This window comes from Callorhinchus milii, unplaced genomic scaffold, assembly GCF_018977255.1.
Source record: "Callorhinchus milii isolate IMCB2004 unplaced genomic scaffold, IMCB_Cmil_1.0 Scaffold18, whole genome shotgun sequence".
NCBI lineage: Eukaryota > Metazoa > Chordata > Chondrichthyes > Chimaeriformes > Callorhinchidae > Callorhinchus > Callorhinchus milii.
In genome coordinates, this window is record NW_024704759.1 from 748,841 (window position 1) to 771,160 (window position 22,320).

A 22,320-nucleotide genomic window follows, 5' to 3' on the forward strand; every position below is an offset into this window, starting at 1 on the left:
CTAACCAGTTTTATTTGGGATCAATTAGGAACCATTTTAAAATGAAACGGTAAAATTCTCATGTTGAAAGGGATCGATTTCAATCAAGACATTTGTTTTCTATGCGTGCGTGTGTGCTGTTTGTGTTACAAAATGACCTGGAAACATCTGGGGAGCTGGGAGCTGCTTTTTACCTGCAGATGTTGAGCACATTTCAGCTGTGTTGACACGTTCCATTTATTAAGTGTTGTTGGGGGTGGGGGGGTTGGAGATTTTCCGGACAGATGTGAGGCAATAAGCGGTGTTTACACACTTGGCTTATTCAACGTGTGGTCAAGTACAGGACAGTTTTAATAACTTTTTCTTGGGCGGGGGGGGGGGAGAATATATTGTCTAATGTTGAGGGCGGACATGGGGGCGGAGGGGAGAATCTATGATGGTTTTACCTTTTCTCGTCTCACTGTGTGGGTCTGAGGTGTTTACGCTTTACAGCCAGACCAACTTTCTCACACTCCATGTCTGTTATTCCCATCACTGCCGATGGAATCTCCCCTCCCGCCAACCTGATACAATAGTTTGGTTTCCATCAACCAAGTTCTCTCTGATAAAGGTGCCCTCTTTCTCCCCCCTCCCCCTGGCACCCACCACACAACCAAACCAAACTGAGCCTGACATTCAAGCCTCAGCAATTCCTGTGTTAGTTGGTGTCTTGTTGGCTCATGAGCCCCACAATGGCCAGGGAGGAGCTGTGGAGGCCGAGTGGAAGGATGGTGTGGACGAGACCCAATTGGCAGGAGATCCACAACTCTTAATTTTCCTGAGCTTCTCGTGCCAGCTCTATGGTTTACACGTGACTTATTCAGCGGGTGGGTGCTCGAGAAGTAGGAGAGTTTTAAGTACTCGCTTGCACTGGCGGGTGTGTGTAGGGGTTCCAGGTACTGAGTGTTCAGCAAAGACTTGTGCACTGTGTTTTACTACATTTGTTTTCACTGTACTCCATTGTGTCGGGAACAGAAATAAAAAATGTAATTATCAATAAAGTGCTAAATGGAAGTTGGTAACTTTTTTTTTAGATGTATTTTAGATGTCTTAATTCCTGACGGAGCTCTTGGGAGGTTTAAATGTTCCCAGCTGCAAGAGCGATAAGCAAACATACCCGAGTGATGTGGATGCCATGTTCTTTTCCAATCAAATGATCCCAGAGTCAAGTTCCGGCTGACATTTACTAGCACTGCCAGCCCTGTCCTGGTCACTTCTTTATTACTGACCGGGTCAATTGGCGAGAGCAGCAGTTGTGTCCTGGAAGAGGACACAGACAATGCCCACTGCGCTGCCTTGGGACTCGGCTGGGCAGGGTAACCCCCTTACCCTTGCGGGCTGCACTACCCAGCCCTGTCTTCATAGCTGTGTGTCTCAAGACTCCTACTCTTCCTCCCAGGATGAATTCAGCACCCCCCCCCCCCCCCCAAATTATGTTACGAAGAGAACTAACTGCTTATTAACTGAATGTTCAGACGCTTGCTATCCACCTGCTAGGCAGCTAATCCTGTCACTGGATGAATTCAGGTATGTGCGTGTGTGTATTTCCCCACTTTCAATCAGGGGTCTCCTCTCGTCTTTGGAGCTTGTGACACAGCCCCTTCCTTTGCCCTATGGCTTGCATCATGTGTGTCTCTGCCTGAGTGACGCTGAGCCAGTGGTGTCCTGGCATGACTTCTCTGCTCTTTGGTTACCTCCATTCCATTGTCTTTCCTTATCTCAAAACTAAGCCTTAGAAAACATTGTCCTTTTCGACTTTAGTTGCAATACTATGCTGTGTACTAAATACCTCATCTATTTTGTATCAATATCCCCAAATCTACTGATACGATTGCTCTTGTATCTAAATATTGTACCTGACTTGTGGAAAGCCTCAATAAAATGTTATTAACAACTGAGCGTAGAGCGGCATTGATGTGTATAATGGATGGGAGTGGAGGGATAGCATAAGGTACATTTCCTGGTTCTCGCTTGAAAAGGCATCCCTGGAACCGAGAGCCATTGAGTTGAGAAATAGATTTTCTCTTATTTTCTGGTCTCCAAACCACTTTATTCTTAGTGAATTGCTGGCTTGTGTCTCACCCTCACAGCAGTGTTGGTAAGCAGCGACGATTGCTGTGGACCATCACCAGAAATGGTAAATATGTGGATTCTGTGTTTGGTGTGATTTAATCCTAATTTTGATTCTGTGAACTGTATTTTTATGTTTCTGTAAGGTGCTGAACATATGTGGTGTTCCCTGACTGCGCGATTATCCCAGCTCAGCCTTACTTGTTATTTTTTAAGTTTAAGTAAGAAAAAGGAATTTCCCGTTAAATGTAGTTGTAGTAAAAAAAATCCTTGCATTTGATACATTTGCCTATAAATCAGTCTTGTTCAGGTGGACGTTAAAGGTGCTGTGACATTTGGAAAAAGAAGAGAATTCTGGTGGTGTAGTGGCCAATAGTCATCTGCATAAATGGCCACTAACTTCATGGCTGTTTGTGGGATTTTATCTACAAATAGTTAGTACACTTAATGTGGTCACTCAATCCATGACTGTCTGTGGGACAAGGCTGTGCGCAATTGTTTGCTGCATTGCCCCTACAAAACATTAGTCAATTCACTTTACAATATATTCCATGAAGCGCTTTGAGATGTCTCAACAAATGGGAATAAGGCGCTATATGAAATGCCAGGATTCTTATTATTATTACTGGTTACAGCAATGACATTGAAATGCACTGAGAAGGATTTAAGGTTATAAATGCTATAACAGCTGCAAGGAATAGTATGCATTTACCCCCTCACCCCACAAGGTGCATGGATTTGCCCTCAGTGTGAATGACTGTCATGAGAAGGCACAGTGTTGAAGCGGCTGCGCTGAGCGAGGCCACACCTGTGGGGATAGGTGGGGCCGCGGGGCGTTGTGGGAATTGTAGTTCCCCCTCGTGTCTGAGCGCGAGACAACTACAGCTCCCGACGTGCAACGCAACGGCGCCGCCCTTTCACCCGCCGCCACCCTCTGTATCCATCCGATCAACAACCCATCCACAACGAGAGCTCCTGGGATCCGAGCCCGGCGGGTTTACAGGAGGGGGAGGGGGAGGGGCATCCCACTCAAAAGCATAGGGAAGGGGCGAGGAGCGAGTGAGGGTGTTATTTGTCGGGCGCGGAGGGACGCGGGCCGGGGGGACGGTGCTGCGGCCCAGGTTTTGGCGCCAGTGGCAGGGCGCGCGGTGCATTGTGGGGCCGCCGCTGAGGGGGTTTAAACCAGTGCGAGAGTCCCGGAGAGACGAACCCCCTCACACACTCCCCCCACCCCCTCGGGCACTGCCCCCACCCCCTCGGGCACTGCCCCCACCCCCTCGGGCACTGCCCCCACCCCCTCGGGCACTGCCCCCCACCCCCTCGGGCACTGCCCCCCACCCCCTCACACCCCTCCCTCCACGCAACTACAACTTGCATTTATATAGTACCCTTCATGCGGGGCAGAGTCTGGGAGTGCAGCCCCGACACACACCGTCCCCACCCTCCCCCGCGCCACCCCCCCAGTGCCCCCCGCCCCCGCCATGCCGAGCAGCCAGCGGGATGGTGTGGAGCGCCGGCGGGAGAGCTTTGACAAGCTGTGCCAGGACCTGAACATGGACGAGGAGGCAAGTGCGGAGGCTTGGGGCAACCTGTGCCGCATCGGGGCTACCTACACCTTGGAGGTGAGCAGCAGCTGCCGCCGGCAATACTCTAGTAACTGGTAACTCGCCGGCCTGGCAACGGTAAACTAGGCAGATGATAGCTAAACCAGCGGGCTAGTACTGGTAACTGACAACATTTCACCCATGAAATATCCAGTTACTCCATTTTATAGTGTATCCTGTGAAGCGCTTTGTGACGTCTCGAAGACGTGAAAGGCGCTGTGTCAAATGCAAGGATTTATTATAACTATTACTATAACTAGGCGGCCAGTTAAATAACCAGTAACAAGCTGGCCTGCTAGTAACTATTAACTAACATATTAATAGTCCTTGCATTTGATACAGCGCCTTATCAAATCGTTGAGATGTCTCAAAGCGCTTCACAGGATACAATGTAAAGTGGATCAGCTGTGTAATTTGTGGTCGAAACGTGTAGACAAGTTAATGTAACGGGTCATCGTAACTGCTAACTAGGCAGCTGGCAATAGTAACTGGTGACTTGACAGCATAGGCATGGTTACTATGCAGTTGGTAATAGTAACTGGTAACGAGGCAACTGGCAATAATAATCGGTAGCTGACCAACCAGGTAATAACATACAATAACTACATAGCCTGGTAACAATAATAATAATCCTAGCATTTGATATAGTGCCTTATCGTGCTCCACCACTGTCGAGCACTCTGGGATGCTACCCTGCGTGAGCGGCACTAAATAAATGCAAGTGGTTGTTGGTATCATGTCTTCTAGGCGTCTCAAAGATGCTTCACAGAATATACTGTAAAATGAATTGACTATATTTGTGGGCAAAAAATGGCAGCCAATTGCACCCAGCAGTGTCCCACAAACAGTAGTGGATTGAGTGACCAAATCTTTTTTTGAGGGATTATTATTCCCGGAAAAGCGATCCTCCAATCAACTAACAACCGGGTTCCTACTTACTGCTCGGTAAACAGAGACGTGTGGAGTACGGAAACCTGCCCAACGTTTCGCCCTGCCAGGAATCAAACCCAGGTGCTCTCGCTTGCGAGGTGAGTGCTTTCCACCGCTTGTCCTCCCACCTAAACCTTCAAGGCCCTGTCCTTGAGTGGTTTAGGTCGTACCTCTCCCACCGTCTTCACTTTGTCTCCACAGATGTTTTTTCCTCCACCCCCCGCACTGTCTCGTGTGGAGTCCCTCAGGGCTCTGTCCTCGGTCCCCTCCTCTTCACCCTCTATATGCTCCCCCTGTGGTGACATCATCCGCAGACATGGGGTTAACTTCCACATGTATGCGGATGACACCCAACTCTACCTTTCCTCCTCTACCCTCAACTCCACGACCACCGATGTCCTGACAGCTGCCTGTCCGACATCGAGTCCTGGACGAGAGATAACTTTCTTCAGCTCAACGTGCGAAAAACCGAGGCCCTCCTGATTGGCTCACGTCAGCGCCTCCGCACCTCAGGCACTGACACCATCAGCATCCAAGGCCGCACTCTCCACCTCTCAAAGCCATCAGGAACCTCGGTGTTCTGTTCGACCCTGAGCTGTCCTTTCTCCCTCATATCCGCACCACAACTGGCACCGCCTTCCATCACCTCCGGAACATCGCCAGACTACGGCACTACCTCAGCCCTCACGCGGCTGAAACTCTGGTCCACGTCATTATCACCTCAAGGCTGGACTATGGGAACTCTCTCCTCGCCGGCCTTCCCGGCCCTCCCTCCACACTGCAGGTCATTCAGAACTCTGCAGCTCGTGTACTGTCCCGCACCAGGCTTCGGGACCACATCACTCCCACCCTCACCCTCGCCCTCGCCCTCGCTCGCCTCCACTGGCTCCCCATCCCCCAGAGGATCGAATTCAAGATCCTCATCCTCACCTACAAGGCCATTCACGGCCTCGCTCCCTCCTACCTCTCTGACCTACTATCCCCCTACCTACCTGCCCGTACCCTCCGTTCCTCTGGCTCCGGTCTGCTCCACATCCCCCGCCCCAATCGCCCTACCATCGGTGGCCTTCAGCCTCTCAGCCCCGAGGCTCTGGAACTCTATCCCCAGTGCCTTCGCCGCTTCCTCCCTTTCCTCCTTCAAGGCCGGTCTCAAGACCTTTCTCTTTGACCATACCTTCAGCTCCCCTCTCAACTCTCTACCCCCTCCTCGCTCCCTCCCTTCCCTCCCCTCATCCTGACCATTTCCCCCAATGCTCGGGTCCTGACCCAACTGTACAGCGCCTTGGGACGTCCTCCCGACGTGAAAGGCGCTCAATAAATGGAATCTTGTTGTTGTTGTTGTTTCGCTTGTTGTCCCAGTTGTTAGGAACTAACAACTGAACAACCTAAACTCAATGATTTACTCTATAACTTGGAGAATGTAAACAAGCTGACTAATTCCAACCATTTGTAGAGTGTCCTTCACGTGGAGTAACGTCTCAGAGTGCTTAAACAATTGAATAATTGTGAACAAAATAGCTTATCAGAAAGAATACCTGATCTATTGTATTACAAATTGATTTTACTGTAGGTGGAAGTGAGAGTGTTTTTCTCAATCTCTAAATGTGAAGTGTCGTTTACAAACTATTAGAGAAAGTAGCTGTTGTGTGAAATGAGAACAAATGATTGATGCATCGTGGAGTTGCTCTTGTGAGAAAGGATCTATTTAGAAATATAAAAATCTGTGGTGCGCGAGTGATGATTGTTGAATAATTCTCTGTAACGTGACTTCCCTTTGACAGAACGTGGAAGGGAGCAGTATTTGTTTCTGTCAAATGTGATGCAGTGAAGCCCATCCATTGTGTCACTAAACTCCCTCCTCTGTTTCCCTCTTTTTTGTTTGTTGGTTCCTCTGGTCTCTTATTATGATAATCCTTGCATCTGATACAGCGCCTTATCAAGTTGTTGAGATGTCTCAAAATGCTTCACAGGATTTTAATGGAATGTGTGGTGACTGCATTTGTTGGCAAACATAGCACACAGTGGTGTCCCACGAACAGCCATGAAGTGAGTGATCAATTTTATTTGTGGGATTGTCGTCCAGGCCAGCAGGATAAACTCCATTCTCTTTTCCCATAGTCATGGGATTTTTAACGTGCATCTGAACAGGGACAGACAGGACCTCAGAAGGGACCTCAGTCTCATCTGAAGGACAGCATCTCCAACAATGCAGTACTCCTCCAGGGCTGCATTACAGCCCAGACTGGGAGTTAAAAGTTCTGATGTGGACCGTAACCCGCAATATTTTGATTCAGAGGCGAGAGTGCCATCACCTGAGTCAGGATGATTTGTTTTCAAGACATCAGAGGTATCAATCACTACTATCCACGCTGCCACTCAAAACTTAATCTTTGGAAGTCAGAGCAAATATTTCAGTTTTCTATAACTCAATTGTCAACATGCACATCAGGTGTCCAAGGCTGATTTGACTAGAAATTAAGGTTGCATTGATCTAATACCGTTAGCATTTATATTATGGCATTTGTGTTATTGGTTGCCACATTTCACCCACAAAATATACAGTCAATTCACTTTATAGTATATTCTATGAAGCTCTTTGAGACTCTCAAAGATGTGATAAAGCGCAATATCAAATGCCAGGATTATTATTATAATTAAGGTGCTATATTGAAGGCAAGAATTATTATTATTGAGGTGCTATAGTTGAGTTTTACATTAAAGAATTTGGTTATTGTTAAAGTGTGTGTTTGTATGGTTTCAGGGAGAGAGCCTGCACTGGCTGGCCTGTGCCTTGTATGTGGCCTGTCGCAAAAGTGTCACACCGACAGTCGGGAGGGGAATGATGGAAGGAAACGGCGTCTCGCTGACCAGGATTTTGCGGTCATCCAAATTAAGGTAACTCGCTCATGTTGAGGCAGAATATATTTTGAGGCAGAATGGTACTGCAGGCTATAAACAACAACAAATGACATTTGTACAGCGCCTTTCACGTGAGGAGGATGTCCCAAGGCGCTGGACAGTCAGGGATCCACACCTGAGCTGCTGTTTGAGATCAGGAGGTGGGAGGGTAGGGATAGGAGGGTGACCAAAGGCACGGTCAAAGAGGAGGGTCTTGAAACGGGTCTTGAAGGAGGCAAGGGAGGGCGAGGTGGAGGGACTGTAGAATAGAGTTCGAGAGGGTGGTGACAGACAGGTGAATTTTGGGGTTTCTAGGGATCTAAATCTCTCTTTTCCCCATGATTCCTCCACCTATAGCCTCATTCAGTTCTTCAGCAAGATGAAGAAATGGGCGGACATGGTCAATCTGTCCCTAGAATTCCGTGAGCGCGTGGAGCAACTGGAGAGGAACTTCGAGGTTTCCACAGTCATCTTCAAAAAATTTGAACCTATATTTCTGGACATGTTTCAAAACCTTCACGAGGACCAGCCACGGAGAGGCAGGAAACAGAGGTACACTTTCTCTCTCTCTCTCTTCCTGAACCAGTTAACCTTGAGATCCATCATAACATTCAAACTGTGCTCGGTGTGCATTGATTGGTTGGTGCTGATGTGGTCTACATTGAGGGTGTGGTGTGGGGAAGGGTCTCTAGAAGTTAAATTGCTTGTCGGCCTTCCCAACTCTGCCCTCCACAAGCTGCAGATCATTCAGAACTCTGCAGCTTGTGTCCTCTCCTGCACCAGACCATATCACCCCCATCAATGCCCGGCTCCACTGGCTCCCCATCCTCCAGAGGATAGAGTTCAAAATCCTCATCCTCGCCTTCAAAACCCTCCATGGCCTTTCTCCTTCCTACCTCTGTGACCTGCTAATGACATATCAACCTGTCCGCTCCCTCCACTCAGCAGGCTCCAGCCTGCTCTGTCCCCCACCCGGTCCATCTCACCATCAGCGGTAGGGCCTTCAGCCTCTCTGCCCCTACCCTCTGCAACTCCATCTCACAGACCCTTCACCAAGGCACATCTCCAGTCCCTCCGCTTCAACTGCACCTTCAGTCACCCTTCTATCCCTACCCTCCCTGCCCTCTACTGCTCCTGATTCCACCCTCCAGCTCGGGTCCAAATCCTTGACTGTCCAGCGCTTTGGGACGTCCTCCCAATGTGAAAAGCTGTGTGTAAATGTTGTTGTTTGTATTATTTTGTATAATGTAAAAGGATTGTTCGTTAATTGTCACTGCTTCTGACGCAGGCGCCTCCCGTGCAGTGTAACTGATGCCTTCAGCTTCTGCTGGACTCTCTTTGTTTACACTAAAGGTAAGAAAGACTTTTTACATTGGCTGTCTTATAGTTATGTGTCAGGATACCCTCAAGCAGGAGTCCAGGTTTATACTGTGTGAACGAATGAGCGATTCTTCTCTGACTGTCCATTAACAGTGCAGGTAGGCAGGGCTTTCACTCATCCCAGATTGAGATTGGCGCCAAATGGTTCTGGAGGGTCATCCATGACAAATTCCAGATTCACTGTTTACAAATCTCGCAGTTTAAGGCTCATTCACCCTTTCATCATCTGCTTAGCTTCAGGTGTCTCTTACGTACGTAGGAGAGGACAAGATGGTTTAATTCCACGTTAATGTTTCCTGAAAGAATCTTTATCACATTTGCATCAACTGGTGCTGTTGACATAATTTTGTGGTGTCCTTTGACATTGAATGTCTCTATTGAGCCTGTTAGTGTGAAGCTCTGGCTGACTCAGAAAAGCGGGAATTTTCAACGTAGGAAATGCTTAATTAAATAACGTTTGAGTTGTGTCTCTAAATGGAAAGTGAGTCCGTACATACTGTAAAGCAGTGTTGCATGTTGCAGGCAATTTCCGCATGATCGGCGATGACCTTGTGAATTCTTACCACCTCTTGCTGTGCTGCCTTGACCTCGTGTTTGGGAATGCATTTCTGTGCCCTCACAGAAAAGATCTACTTAACCCAGCCTTCGAAGGTAAGAGCTGGTGCTATGGCCCAAGGAAAGGCTACCTGGACAGAACACAAGGCAGTAATCTAATCAACAACAACAACTTGAATCATATATTGCCCCTCACACAAGGTAGTGTCCCAGGGCGCTTGACAATGGCAGAGCACAACGCCAAGCCGGGGAGAGGTGAACAAAGAGCTTCAGGCACTTGCTGAAGACGGGGAAGGAAGAGGCAAAGCAGAGGGATAGAGGAAGAGTTTTCTAGAATGGAGGGGTTGAGTTAACATGAACTACAGATGTGATATTGAGACAAGACTTTGGTTAGACCACAGCTGGAGTACTGTCTGTGTTTCCAGGCTCCTTGGTGTAGAAAGGGAGCTATGGAAGAAGGTACCGTGAAGATTTGCAAGGATTCTATCAGGAATCAGGGGTTAGAGATAGGAGGGTTGATTGATTGGCCGGCTTCTTTCGTGTAACTCCTGATTTGTGATGAATGAGGAGTTGATACCCCATAAACCTATTCCATGTTAGACAGCCCCAGCCTGCAGAGAGCGGAGACTGCACCCAGCAGTCAGAGGTGGATTCAGAGCTGAAGGCAGAGTTCCAGACCACTGTATCATCCAATTCATCCCAATTGGCTCTATTCATTATTCTGATGGCATCTCAGTTTTAATGTCTAATTTAACTTGCTGTGTGAAGCACAGAGGATGACGGAATAATTACCCTTGGGCAGATAAACCTCTCACATTCATGTGTTACACAGGTCTGCCAGATGGTTTCAGCAGCACAAACTTTAAACCCCCAGAGCAGCCGCCCTGTATCATCAAAAAGCTGTGTGATCTGCACGATGGGCTGGTGGTGGAGGCAAAAGGCATCAAGGAGCACTACTGGAAACCCTACATTAAGAGGTTGTTTGAGAGAAAGGTAAGTAAAGACAGGAATAAGCAAATTAAGATCATCACTGAAAGAGTTGAGAGTGACAGGAAATGTCTCAAATAGAGGGTTATTGGAACTTGGAATATTCCTCCATATCTCCTCAAGTGACCATTGAAGCTTAGACCATGAGATTCAAAAGGCTGTTGGATGAATATTTGAAGAGGAGGAATGTAAAAATGTCTGACATTCTCCATTACTGATGTTCATTTCTATTGGCAACCAAAATGATTGAGGGGAAGGAGGGACTGGACTAGAGGAGCGATTAGGTAAACTAGGCATGTTCACACGGGAGAAGAGAAGGTTGAGGGGCGATATGATTGTGGTCTTTAAGATTGTGAAGGACTAGATAATATAGACCATGATAAGCTGTTCTATCTTGTAGAACCAGAGGGCACAGCCTGTAATTGAAGGGGCCAATCTGCAGAGACAATCTTCAGTGAGCAAGTAGTAAACTTATGGGAGACGTAGAAGCAGAAAGTTGTTTGTTTCAAGAACAAATTAGAAGATTTCTGCTAGAAAATAATATCTCTGGAGACAATCTATAGTTTGAGACCGACATGTCAAGCAACTGCGAGGATGGTGGAGGTGAACAAGATGGACCTTGGTCTTCTTTCACCAGCAAATTCTTGTGATTTTAAATTCAAGTCCCGTATCACAGTTGAACTCGATCACAATTTTTCCTCTCCGTGTCTGACAGTGAATTATCGCATTTTATAGTCTTGTGTTGAATCCCCTTGCTGACCTTCACATTATGATTGCAGATTTTAAAAGGAAATAGTGAGTACCTCGTAGGCCTTCTGGATGTTGCCAACTTTACAGACAACAAGTGAGTTCTGGATCTTATTGTGAGAATATTAGTGTCTTTCAATGTTAAAAATATTAGATTATTAGAAATATTGCCTGTACTTCATATAGCAACATATCATAGAATCATAGAATGTTACGGCACAGAAGGAGGCCATTCGGCCCATCGAGTCTGTGCGGCTCTTTGACAGAGCAACTGACTTTTATTAACCCCACTCACCAGCTTTCTCCCCATAACCCTGCAAACCTGTGAAGACAGATACCTATCCAGTTCTCTCTTAAAAGCTGTTATCGAATCGGACTTCACTGCCCTTTCGGGCAGATCATTCCAAATTCTAACAACTCGCTGAGTGAAAACATTTCTTCTAACCTCCTCTCTGCTTCTTTTGGTAGATATCTTAAGACTGTGACCACGAGTCACAGACACACCTACCAGCGGAAACAGCTTTTCCCTATCTCGCCTGTCGAAACCTTTCATGATCTTGAAGACCTCTATCAGGTCCCCGCGTAACCTTCTCTGCTCTAATGGGAAAAGTCCTAACTTTTCCAGCCTGTCCTCATAGCTAAGGTTCCCCATTCCTGGTATCATTCTCGTGAATCTCCTCTGCACTCTTTCCAGTGCCTTAATGTCCTTCCTGACGTAAGGTGCCCAGAACTGGACGCAGTACTCCAGCTGAGGCCTAACCAGTGTTTTGTACAGATTAAGCATAACTTCCCTACTCTTATACTCTATGCCCTACTAATGAAGCTCAGTACACCAAATGCCCTTTTTACTGCCCTATCTACCTGCTCTGCCACCTTCAATGACTCGCTTACTTGAACGCCCAGATCTCTCTGTACGTTCACCCCCTTAAGATTGAGCTCCCAAGTCTATATTGCCTCCTATCATTTTTCCTACCTAAGTGTATCACCTCACACTTATCTACATTGAAATCCATCTGCCACATGTCAGCCCATTCCCCCATTCTGTGTATGTCTGCCTGCAGTCGTCACAATCTTCTTCACTATTTACTACCCAACCTAACTTGGTATCATCTGCAAACTTGGAAATAGTGCTCTCAATGCCCAAGTCCAGATCATTAATATATATTAGAAAGAGCAGTGGTCCCAATACCGATCCCTGGGGGACCTCGCTGCACACCTCCTTCCATTGCGAGGAACACCCATTAACCACTCTCTGCATTCTGTCACTCAGTCAGTTCCTAATCCAAACGGCTACTGTCCCCTTAATATCGTGGGCCTCCAGTTTTTTTATTAACCTCTTATGCGGTACTGTGTCAAAAGCCTTTTTAAAATCCATGTAAATAATGTCCACCGCATTTCCCTCATCAACCCTCGCAGTCACCTCTTCAAAAAATTCTATTAGATTTGTTAGGCAAGATTTGCCTTTAACAAATCCATGTTGGCTGTCTCTAATTACCTCGTGTTCCTCTAAGTAGAGATTTATTTTGTCCCGGATTACGGTCTCCAGTAGCTTTCCTATTACCAAAGTTAGGCTGACTGGCCTGTAATTTCCGGGCTTGTCTTTCTGCCCCTTTTTGTAGAGTGGGGTAACATTAGCCACTCTCCAGTCTCTTGGCACCACTCCTGTGTCCAATGACGATTGAAATATAATGGCCAAAGCCTCCGCTATTTGAACCCGTATCTCCCACAGCAACCTTGGGTGAAACCCATCTGGTCCTGGTGACTTATCAATTTTGAGCCCAGTCAATCTTTTCAGAACTTCCTCTCTGTCTATAGTAATCTGATCTGTGTCCTCTGCCCTGTCATCCAATACTGTGGCATTTGGGGCATCCGTTTCCGTTGTGAAGACAGATGCAAAGTACTCGTTCAGTACATCAGCCACGGCCTCTGCCTCCACAACAAGATTGCCGTCATTGTCTTTGGTTGGCCCCACCCTACCTTTAACTAACCTTTTTTCCTTTATGTGCTTATAAAATATTTTAGGATTCCCCTTTATGTTACCCGCTAACCTCTTCTCATGCGATCTTTTAGTCTGTCTTATCGCTCTTTTAAGATCACTCCTGCATTCTCTATAATGCGCTTTGCTATCCTCAGTGTCTTGCATCTGCCAATTGTCGTACGCCATCTTCTTCTTTTCATCCTAGACAGAATATCCCTGGTCATCCAAGCTGGTCTGGTTCTCGCACATTTCCCTTTTGTGGGAATATATCTATTTAGACCCTGAGCTATCGTATCTTTGAAGATTTCCCATTGCTCATGAGTCATTTTACCTGCCATTCTTACTTGCCAGTCCACCAACTCTGGGTCCCTCTTTAGCCCATCAAAATTAGCTCTTTTCCAGTCAAGCATGTTCACCCTTGACTGTACTTTGTCCTTGTTCATGAGTAATCTAATAATATTATGGTCACTGTTACCTAGATGCTCCCCTACCGAAACTTGTTCAACCTGACCTACTTCATTCCCTAGGACAAGGTCCAGCAATGCTTCCTTCCTTGTAGGACTGGAGACATACTGCTCAAGAAAATTTTCCTGTACACAGTTGATGGATCTTTCTCCGGCCTTGCCCTTAACACTGCTATTTTGCCAATCTGTATTGGGATAATTGAAATCCCCCATTATGACAACTCTGTTCGCCCTACATCTGTCCATGATCTGGTTGCAGATCTGCTCTTCTATCTCCTTTCCGCTCTCTGGTGGTCTATAGTAAACCCCTATCAGTGTAACCACTCCTTTCCTATTTCTGACCTCTAACCAGATCGATTCTGTTGTCGGGCCCTCTAGAGTCTCGTCCCTTTCTACAGCTACAATTGTATCCTTAACTAATATTGCCACCATTCCACCCTTTCTTCCTTCTCTATCCTTCCTGAACACATTATACCCTGGAATATTTATCTCCCATTCCTGTCCTGGCTTGAGCCATGTCTCAGTTACTGCTACCACATCGTAACCCCCTATGGCCAGTTGAACCTGCAGCTCATCAACCTTATTCCCTAAGCGACGTGCATTTAGGTACATGCATTTGAGGAAATTGTCCACATGTGGAGTCCTGTAGCTCAATGGTTAGAGCACTCGCTTTGCAAGCGAGAGACCTGAGTTCAATTCCAGGCAGAGGGCGAAACCTTGGGCAAGTTTCCTTACTCCACACAGAGCCTAATAATAATCCCTCCAAAACAAAAATCAATAATAAATTGGTCATTTTCAATCTACGACTGTTTGTGGGACATTGCTGTGCGCAATTGGCTGCCGCGTTCGCCCACAAATATACAGTCAATTCACTTTACAGTGTGTTCTGTGAAGCGCTTTGGGACGTCCTCCCAACGTGAAAAGCGCTATATCAAATGCAAGGATTATTATTATTATTATTATTATTATTATGTACCTGCTCTATATTTCGCACTTGTCTTTTTCCTCTATTCCCTAATCTATTGTTTATCCTGGGATACCCATCCCCCCTCGCCACTAGTTTAAATTAGCCCCCCCAGCATTCGATAATCTCTTGGCCAGGAAGCTAACCCCTGCCTTGCTTAAGTGCCGCCCATCCGCAAGTTAATGATCCCACCTCCCCCTGTAGTGGTCCCAATTGTCCACAAAACGGAAACCTTTTCTGGACCATTTTTCCAGCCAGTGGTTCATACGCCTGATCCTTTCATTATGGTGCCCCGTTGCCTGAGGCACCGGGAGTAACCCAGAGATCACCACCTTGGATGTTCTGGCCTTGAGTTTGTTCCCCAAAACTTTTGATACTCGCCCTGGAGTATCTCAGCCCTCTTCTTCCCAATATCGTGGGTCCCCACATGGACCACGACTTCTGGACATTCTCCTTCCCCCTGAAAAATCTTGTCCACACATCCACTACCCTCGCACCAGGAAGGAGCAGCAAACCATCCTAGCCTCACAATTCTTATGACAGAAGATCCTGTCAGTGCCTCGCACTGTTGAATCCCCTATGAGAACAGTGTTGCCCATGTGATCCATGCCTCTGTCCTGTTGGACAGAATGTTCACTGCTGTCCTCACGGGAGGTTTCCACGCTCTCAATTGCTAATGCTGAGTACTGATTTGAGACCGGTACTCTGTTGGGGGTGCTCTGCCTTGCACAAGCCCTCTTCTTTCCCCGTCACACTGTCACCCAATCACTTTTAGCATGTGGCTGTGTGTTGGGCTCCTCTGGGAGTGGTCCTGTTCCTGAACTCTGACCTCCCGATGGTTCCAGTACCCCTCTCTCATGGTTCCTATACAGTGATGGGTTGCTATCACTGAGTCCTAGGGGAGTGAGGGTCTCCTCCACCATACTGTCCAGGAACCTCTCACTGTCCCTGATGGAGCACAGTGTTTGCACCTGGGCTTCCAGCTCAGCTACTCTCAGCTGAAGCTCCCTGATTTCCAGAAACTTGCAGCAGATGAAGTCGCCTGGGCTTGAGGCGCCCTCCATCGACTCCCACATGTGATAGACCTCGCAGTTTACCTGCCACACCATCTTCACAGTCTTTATATAGATACAAAGATATATAGCCTGCCCCCTCTGCACCTAATTCCCACTCTCACCAAATTCCCTCACACTCTCGCCTCACTCCGGACATAGCTCACTCTCAGCTCGAGTGAGGCTCTCGCAGCTATCTCCTATTTCTACTTTCTGGCTGCAACCCGTTTCTGATTTGCTCAGCAGTAATTTGAAATTAACACCTTATCAAGTGATTAATCAATAAGTTAAGTTAATCAATAAGTTACTTGTTATTGGCTAGGCCTAATTGGCTACAGCTGCTCCCTGTAAAGTTACTCCACAAGACCAATGTACCAATGGTATCAGTAATTTTAACTAACACAAGACTTAAAACAACTACAACAGCTACTACAAGACTTGAATAATAACAACAACAACAAATTGGGTTATGTACTCACGATAGCAGTTCTCACAAAACTCACAGCAGCAATTCCCACTCTCACCAAATTCCCTCACACTCTGGCCTCGCCTCACTCCGGACGTAGCTCACTCTGGGCTCTCGGCTCAGAGTATCCGAAAGTTCCTGATGTAACATGTTACTTGTGAAGCGTAGTGACTATTGGGCAGGAAACTGAAAGCTGTTGTAAATCGACACCGTCCTAAAGTAATTATTATTAATAATAATCCTTGCATTTGATATAGCGCCTTATAACTAAGACATCTCAAAGCGCTTCAGAGGATATACTATAAAGTGGATTGACTGTTTAGTGGGTAAATTAAACCTGAACCTTGTGCACCTCTCTTCAACTGAGCTTATATTCACCCACACACTTGTCGTTCACTCCTTTCTTTACGTCCTTGTCCTTTGTGCAGCAAAGCGATAAACAGGGAGTACGAGGAGTATGTGTTGACGGTCGGAGATTTTGATGAACGGATATTTCTTGGAGAAGATGCAGATGAGGAAATCGGGATGCCTCGTAAGTCTGTGTCAGAAATTCCAGCCGGAAAACTGTCAGCAAGGATGCAGGTTGAATGTAACCTGCAGCAGCACTTTGAGAAGGTAACTCAGAGCTCAGCCATCGTCGGGTGATTGTTCTTCAGGTGCTGTCTGTGTGCTTTGCCGTGCTTCTGAATATTTAATAATAATAATCCTTGCATTTGATGTGGTGCCCTATCACGTCTTCGAGATGTCTCAAAAGCTTCACAGAATATACTGTAAAGTGTAGTGACTGTATATTTTGTGGGTGAAATGCAGCAGCCAGTTGCGCACAGCAGTGTCCCACAAACAGTCGTGGATTGTGGCCAAATTATTTTTTGAAGGGATTATTTCCCCCAGAAAAGCGATCCGCCAATTGAATAACAATTGGGTCCTTACTTATTGTAAAGTAAACAGAGGAGTGTGGAGTAAGGAAACTTACCCAAGGTTTTGCCCTTCCCAGGAATCAAAGCCAGGTCCTTTCTCTTGTGAGGCAAGTGCTCTAACCATTGAGCTACAGGACTCCATTTTGATTCTATTTGGCTAAAACCATATTGCTTTAAGCATGCTTTTCGTTACCGCTCTTAAACTCTCCTTCCTCTCCTCCCTTCTTGTTGCTCTCTTGTCAACTCTGAGATGTTTATCCAGTGCCCAGGTAGCCATGGGTATCGATATTGGTCTTTATCTCTTTAAGTTAAAGTTGGCAGCAGCTCTGAGAGGAGGTTAACCTCAGACAATCGGGTTAAGATGGATTGAAGCCAGATTCCAATTCACATTTGGATGTTGTCAAGCTGGCGCCAGAGTTCAAATCCAAACAATCATTTGAGAGTTTCTGACTTGACTCTTGACAATTGGATGTAGATTTGGATATTTTCAGTGAGTATGATTGTAGTGAATCATGTTGTTTGCAATCTGTAACAGACAAAGTCTTTGGCGCCCTCAACCCCGCTGACAGGCAGACGGTACCTGAAGGATAAGGAGCCGATGGTGACCCCCGTGTCCTCGGCTACGCAGAGTGTCAGCCGCCTGCAGACCATGCTCATGGGGCTCAAGAATGCTCCCAGCGAACACCTGCTGCAAATATTTGGGTAAGCAGAGCCGAGCGATTCATTGGTGCTATGGGAAAAGAACATGGCACCAATGCGGCGTTGAGTGTTAGTGTCAGGGTCAGATTTCTCTACACAGAGCTGAGATGCCGGGCTTGGTTCCAGTGCTACACAAATGTCAGAGGCAGAGAGGTGGCGTCTGGGTTAGTGAGTCACTGAACTGAATATAACATTTAGCATGGTTTAAAATTCATTGTGGTTTTATATTGTCGGCCTTTATAATAATAATCCTTGCATTTGATATCGCACCTTATCATGTCTTCAAGACATCTCAAAGCGCTTCACAGAAAATACTACAAAGTGTATTTTGTGGGCGAAATGCGGCAGCCAATTGCACACAGTAGCGTCCCACAAACAGTCGTGGATTGAATGACCAAATTATTATTTTTATTTATTATTGACGGGTTTATTACCCCCGGAAAAGTGATCCGCGAATTGACTAACAACCGGGTTCCTACTTGCTATTGATAAACAGCAGCGTGTGGAGTAAGAAAACTTGTTCAACTTTTGCCCTGTCCGGGAATCGAACCTAGGTCCTCTTGCTTGCAGGGCAAGTGCTCTAACCATTGAGCTACAGAAATCAGCTCCATGTGTTGATTGTGCTGCTTTCTCCCCCTGGTGTCAGCTCATGTTTGAGGAACCCCACACAAGGCATTGCTGCTCGGGTGAAGGAGATGGGCGAGACCTTCTGCCAGAACTATACCCAGCCCATGGAACGTCAGGCCGGCTCTCATATAGGTGAGGAGATGAGCCAAGTGCAACCCGTTGCCTGAGCACAATGCCAGTGCCAATATATCGTAAAACATTTCAATAGCTTCTCAGCCAACTAATCAATGTGTGTTGGCGCCTTGGGAAGTCCTCCCAACATGAAAGGCGCTGTACAAATACAAGTTGTTGTTGTTGTTGTATGAACCATGCAGAATGGATAGACCCCAGGTTTGATCCCCAGATTCTGTTGAGGAATAATCTGTTTAGTATAGCGGCTTGAAGCGGCCTTCATGGCAACACCTCTTTTTCTCTCCTCTTCCCCACATTCCCTTGCTGGAAGTGAACAAGTGAGGACAATATTGGGGTCGCTAAATTTTTTCATTGCCTTCCTTTCTTTAGTTTTGGGATTTTCATTGATATCATCCTTGCTTTTTTTAATATATTCCTTGCATTTGATACAGGGCCGTATCACGTCTTCGAGACATCTCAAAGAGCTTCACAGGATACACTGTAAAGTGAATTGACTTTAATCATGAATAGTGCCCCTACCCAGCAAGTGGTGCTGAACATGTTCAGTAACCAGTTTGTGGCTATGTTTTGACCAACATTGAAATAGTTTTATGGACAGTATATTTTGTGGTTGATTTGTTGGCGACAGATTTTGCCATTAAAAGGCTGCGACTGGCTGAAATCCTGTATTACAAGATCCTGGAGACTGTGATGACACAAGAAAGCTGGAGAAACCCGGGGAAAGACGTGACTGTAAGTAGCTGGCGTGAGTGGAGTTTACATATTGCAATCTTGTGAATATTCTGTTCTGTAATGTGCTACATGAACTGAATGTGGAGTCCTGTAGCTCAGTGGTTAGAGCACTCGCAAGCAATGACTTGATTCCCGGGCAGGGCGAAACGTTGGGCAAATTTCCTTACACCACATGTCTCTGTTTACCTAGCAGTAAGTAGAAACCTGGTTGTTAGTCGATTGGCAGATTGCTTTTCCGGGGGTAATAATCCTTTCAAAAAATAACCAATAATACTTTGGTCACTCAATCTACGACTGTTTGTGGGACACAAATTGGCTGCCGCGTTTCACCAACAAAATCTAATTAATTCACTTTGAGACATCTCGAAAGCATAATAAGGTGCTGTATCAAATGCAAAGATTATTATTATAACAAGCGCGTTAATGCTCCAGGTGTTGCTGGAACAGGATATTTTCCACCGCTCCCTGATGGCTTGTTGCCTGGAGATTATCCTCTCCTCCTACAGCTCCCAGCGCACCTTCCCTTGGATTATTGAAGTTCTGAACATCCGACCCTTTCACTTCTACAAGGTGAGTCAACAACTTATTACGTTGGATACAACAACAACAACAACCAGATTCCATTTATAGAGAGCTTTTCACGTAGGGAGGACGTCCCAAGGCGCTGGGAGTTGGGTCACGACCCGAGCATTGGGGGGAAATGGTCAGGGTGAGGGGAAGGGAGGGAGCGAGGAGGGGGGAAATGATCAGGGTGAGGGGAAGGGAAGGAGCGAGGAGGGGGTAGAGAGTCGAGAGGGGAGCTGAAGGCACGGTCAAAGAGAAAGGTCTTGAGACCGGCCTTGAAGGAGGAAAGGGAGGAAGCGGCGAAGGCACTGGGGGATGGAGTTCCAGAGCCTCGGGGCTGAGAGGCTGAAGGCCCGGCCACCGATGGTAGGGCGGTTGGGGCGGGGGATGAGGAGCAGACCGGAGCCAGAGGAACGGAGGGTACGGGCAGGTAGGTAGGGGGATAGTAGGTCAGAGAGGTAGGAGGGAGCGAGGCCGTGAATGGCCTTGTAGGTGAGGATGAGGATCTTGAATTCGATCCTCTGGGGGATGGGGAGCCAGTGGAGGCGAGCGAGGGTGAGGGTGAGTGTGGGAGTGATGTGGTCCCGGAGCCTAGTGCGGGACAGTACACGAGCTGCAGAGTTCTGAATGACCTGCAGCTTGTGGAGGGAGGGCCGGGAAGGCCGGCGAGGAGAGAGTTCCCATAGTCCAGCCTTGAGGTAATAAAGGCGTGGACCAGAGTTTCAGCCGCGTGAGGGGTGAGGTAGTGCCGTAGTCTGGCGATGTTCCGGAGGTGATGGAAGGCGGTGCCAGTTGTGGTGCGGATATGAGGGAGAAAGGACAGCTCAGGGTCGAACAGAACGCCGAGGTTCCTGATGGCTTTGAGAGGTGGAGAGTGCGGCCTTGGATGCTGATGGTGTCAGTGCCTGAGGTGCGGAGGCGCTGACGTGAGCCAATCAGGAGGGCCTCGGTTTTGCGCACGTTGAGCTGAAGAAAGTTGTCTCTCGTCCAGGACTCGATGTCGGACAGTCAGCTGTCAGGACATCGGGGGTCGTGGAGTTGAGGGTAGAGGAGGAAAGGTAGAGTTGGGTGTCATCCGCATACATGTGGAAGTGAACCCCATGTCTGCGGATGATGTCACCACAGGGGGAGCATATAGAGGTTGAAGGGGAGGGGATCGAGGACAGACCCCTGAGGGACACCGCACGAGACAGTGCGGGGGCCGGAGGAAAAGCCGTTAGTGGAAATAAAATGAAGACGGTGGGCAGCACGGAAACCCGACTGAAGCGGTTCGAATAATGCACCGGTGGAGAGGAAAGAGCGCAGTTGGGAGACGACAACTCGTTCCAGGACCTTGGACAGGAAGGGGAGGTTGGAGGTGGGCCGGTAGCTTGATAACTGCGACGCATCAAGGGAGGGTTTTTTCAAAGTGGGAGTGATGATGGCAGTTTTTAGGGGAATGGGAACAGAGCCAGAGGAGAGGGACAGGTTGATGGTGTCTGTGATAAGTGGGGCAAGGAGGTGGAGCTGAGAGATAAGGAGTGGAGTGGGGATGGGGTCAAGGGAGCAGGTGGTGGGTTTCAGGGACAGGATGAGTTTGGTGACAGAGGGTGGGGAAACGGGTTCGAAGGTGTGTAGGGGAGGATGGGTAGGAGTCAGAGTGTGGGAGGGAAGGGGTGGGGGGGGTGGGTGGAAATTGGAGGGGGAGTGACCGCAGAGCGGATTCCCTTGATTTTGGATTCAAGGATAGCTACTTAAAAAGGAAATTTGCAGAGCTATGGGTAAGAGCGGGGGAATGGGACTAGTTGGTAGCTCTTTCAAAGAGCTGGCACAGGCACGATGGGCTGAATGGCCTCCTTCTGTGCTGTAAAGTTCTATGATTTTCTTTTCCCACCCCTGTACACAACACAAACTCATCTCATTCCTCAATACCGAGTGTTGTTCCTGTCACTGAGGATAACCAATGCTCCTAATGTTTTTAGATTGAAGTTTGTGTAAATACCAATGTGACATTGCTGCCCCAACAAATACTGTCTTAACGATCACCGTCTTAAGTCGATTGGAGTCTATTGGAAATAAATTGTGTACAGTTATGATGTTTTGACTGAGAATTGGGTTTAATTGTGTTCATCTTTTTCACCTTGCTTTGGGCTGTTATATTGGGTGTTTTACCAGAACCGCCATTGAAAATATTTCAGAAGCCATTTCTGTTGGTAAATCAGGTGATCGAGGTGCTGATTCGGGCTGAGGACGGGCTGTCTCGGGACCTGGTGAAACACCTCAACAATATTGAGGAGCAGATTTTGGAGAGTCGCGCCTGGAGCCATGGCTCGGCACTTTGGGATAGTTTGCAGGGAGTGGACAACCAGGTGCCGACATGTGAAGAGGTGACCATTCACCGTATAATATAATAATTCTTGCATTTGATATAGTGTCCCTTTGCCTTGCTCCCTTGTGTTGACGGAGGCAATGGCGGGAATAAGCCGAAGGGACTGTAGGATGGAGTTCCAAAGGGTGGGGGCAGAGAGGTTGAAGGCCCGACCTCCGATGGTGGGGT

The 22,320-nt window shown here is 47.4% G+C and overlaps 1 protein-coding gene across 1 annotated transcript in view; it reads left to right on the plus strand.

The window, feature by feature from the left end:
- The first annotated feature begins 3,569 nt into the window (after positions 1-3,569).
- The window catches only part of rbl1 (retinoblastoma-like 1 (p107)), a 28,627-nt gene continuing 9,876 nt past the window's right edge, over positions 3,570-22,320 (plus strand). Inside the window, exons 1-13 of the mRNA XM_042341921.1 lie at positions 3,570-3,710; positions 7,384-7,517; positions 7,878-8,072; positions 8,809-8,873; positions 9,423-9,551; positions 10,288-10,448; positions 11,222-11,286; positions 16,542-16,728; positions 17,566-17,732; positions 18,376-18,488; positions 19,117-19,220; positions 19,653-19,790; positions 21,986-22,150. Of these exons, the coding sequence (XP_042197855.1) occupies positions 3,570-3,710; positions 7,384-7,517; positions 7,878-8,072; positions 8,809-8,873; positions 9,423-9,551; positions 10,288-10,448; positions 11,222-11,286; positions 16,542-16,728; positions 17,566-17,732; positions 18,376-18,488; positions 19,117-19,220; positions 19,653-19,790; positions 21,986-22,150 (1,764 nt within the window). The remainder of the gene's footprint in view (positions 3,711-7,383; positions 7,518-7,877; positions 8,073-8,808; positions 8,874-9,422; positions 9,552-10,287; positions 10,449-11,221; positions 11,287-16,541; positions 16,729-17,565; positions 17,733-18,375; positions 18,489-19,116; positions 19,221-19,652; positions 19,791-21,985; positions 22,151-22,320) is intronic.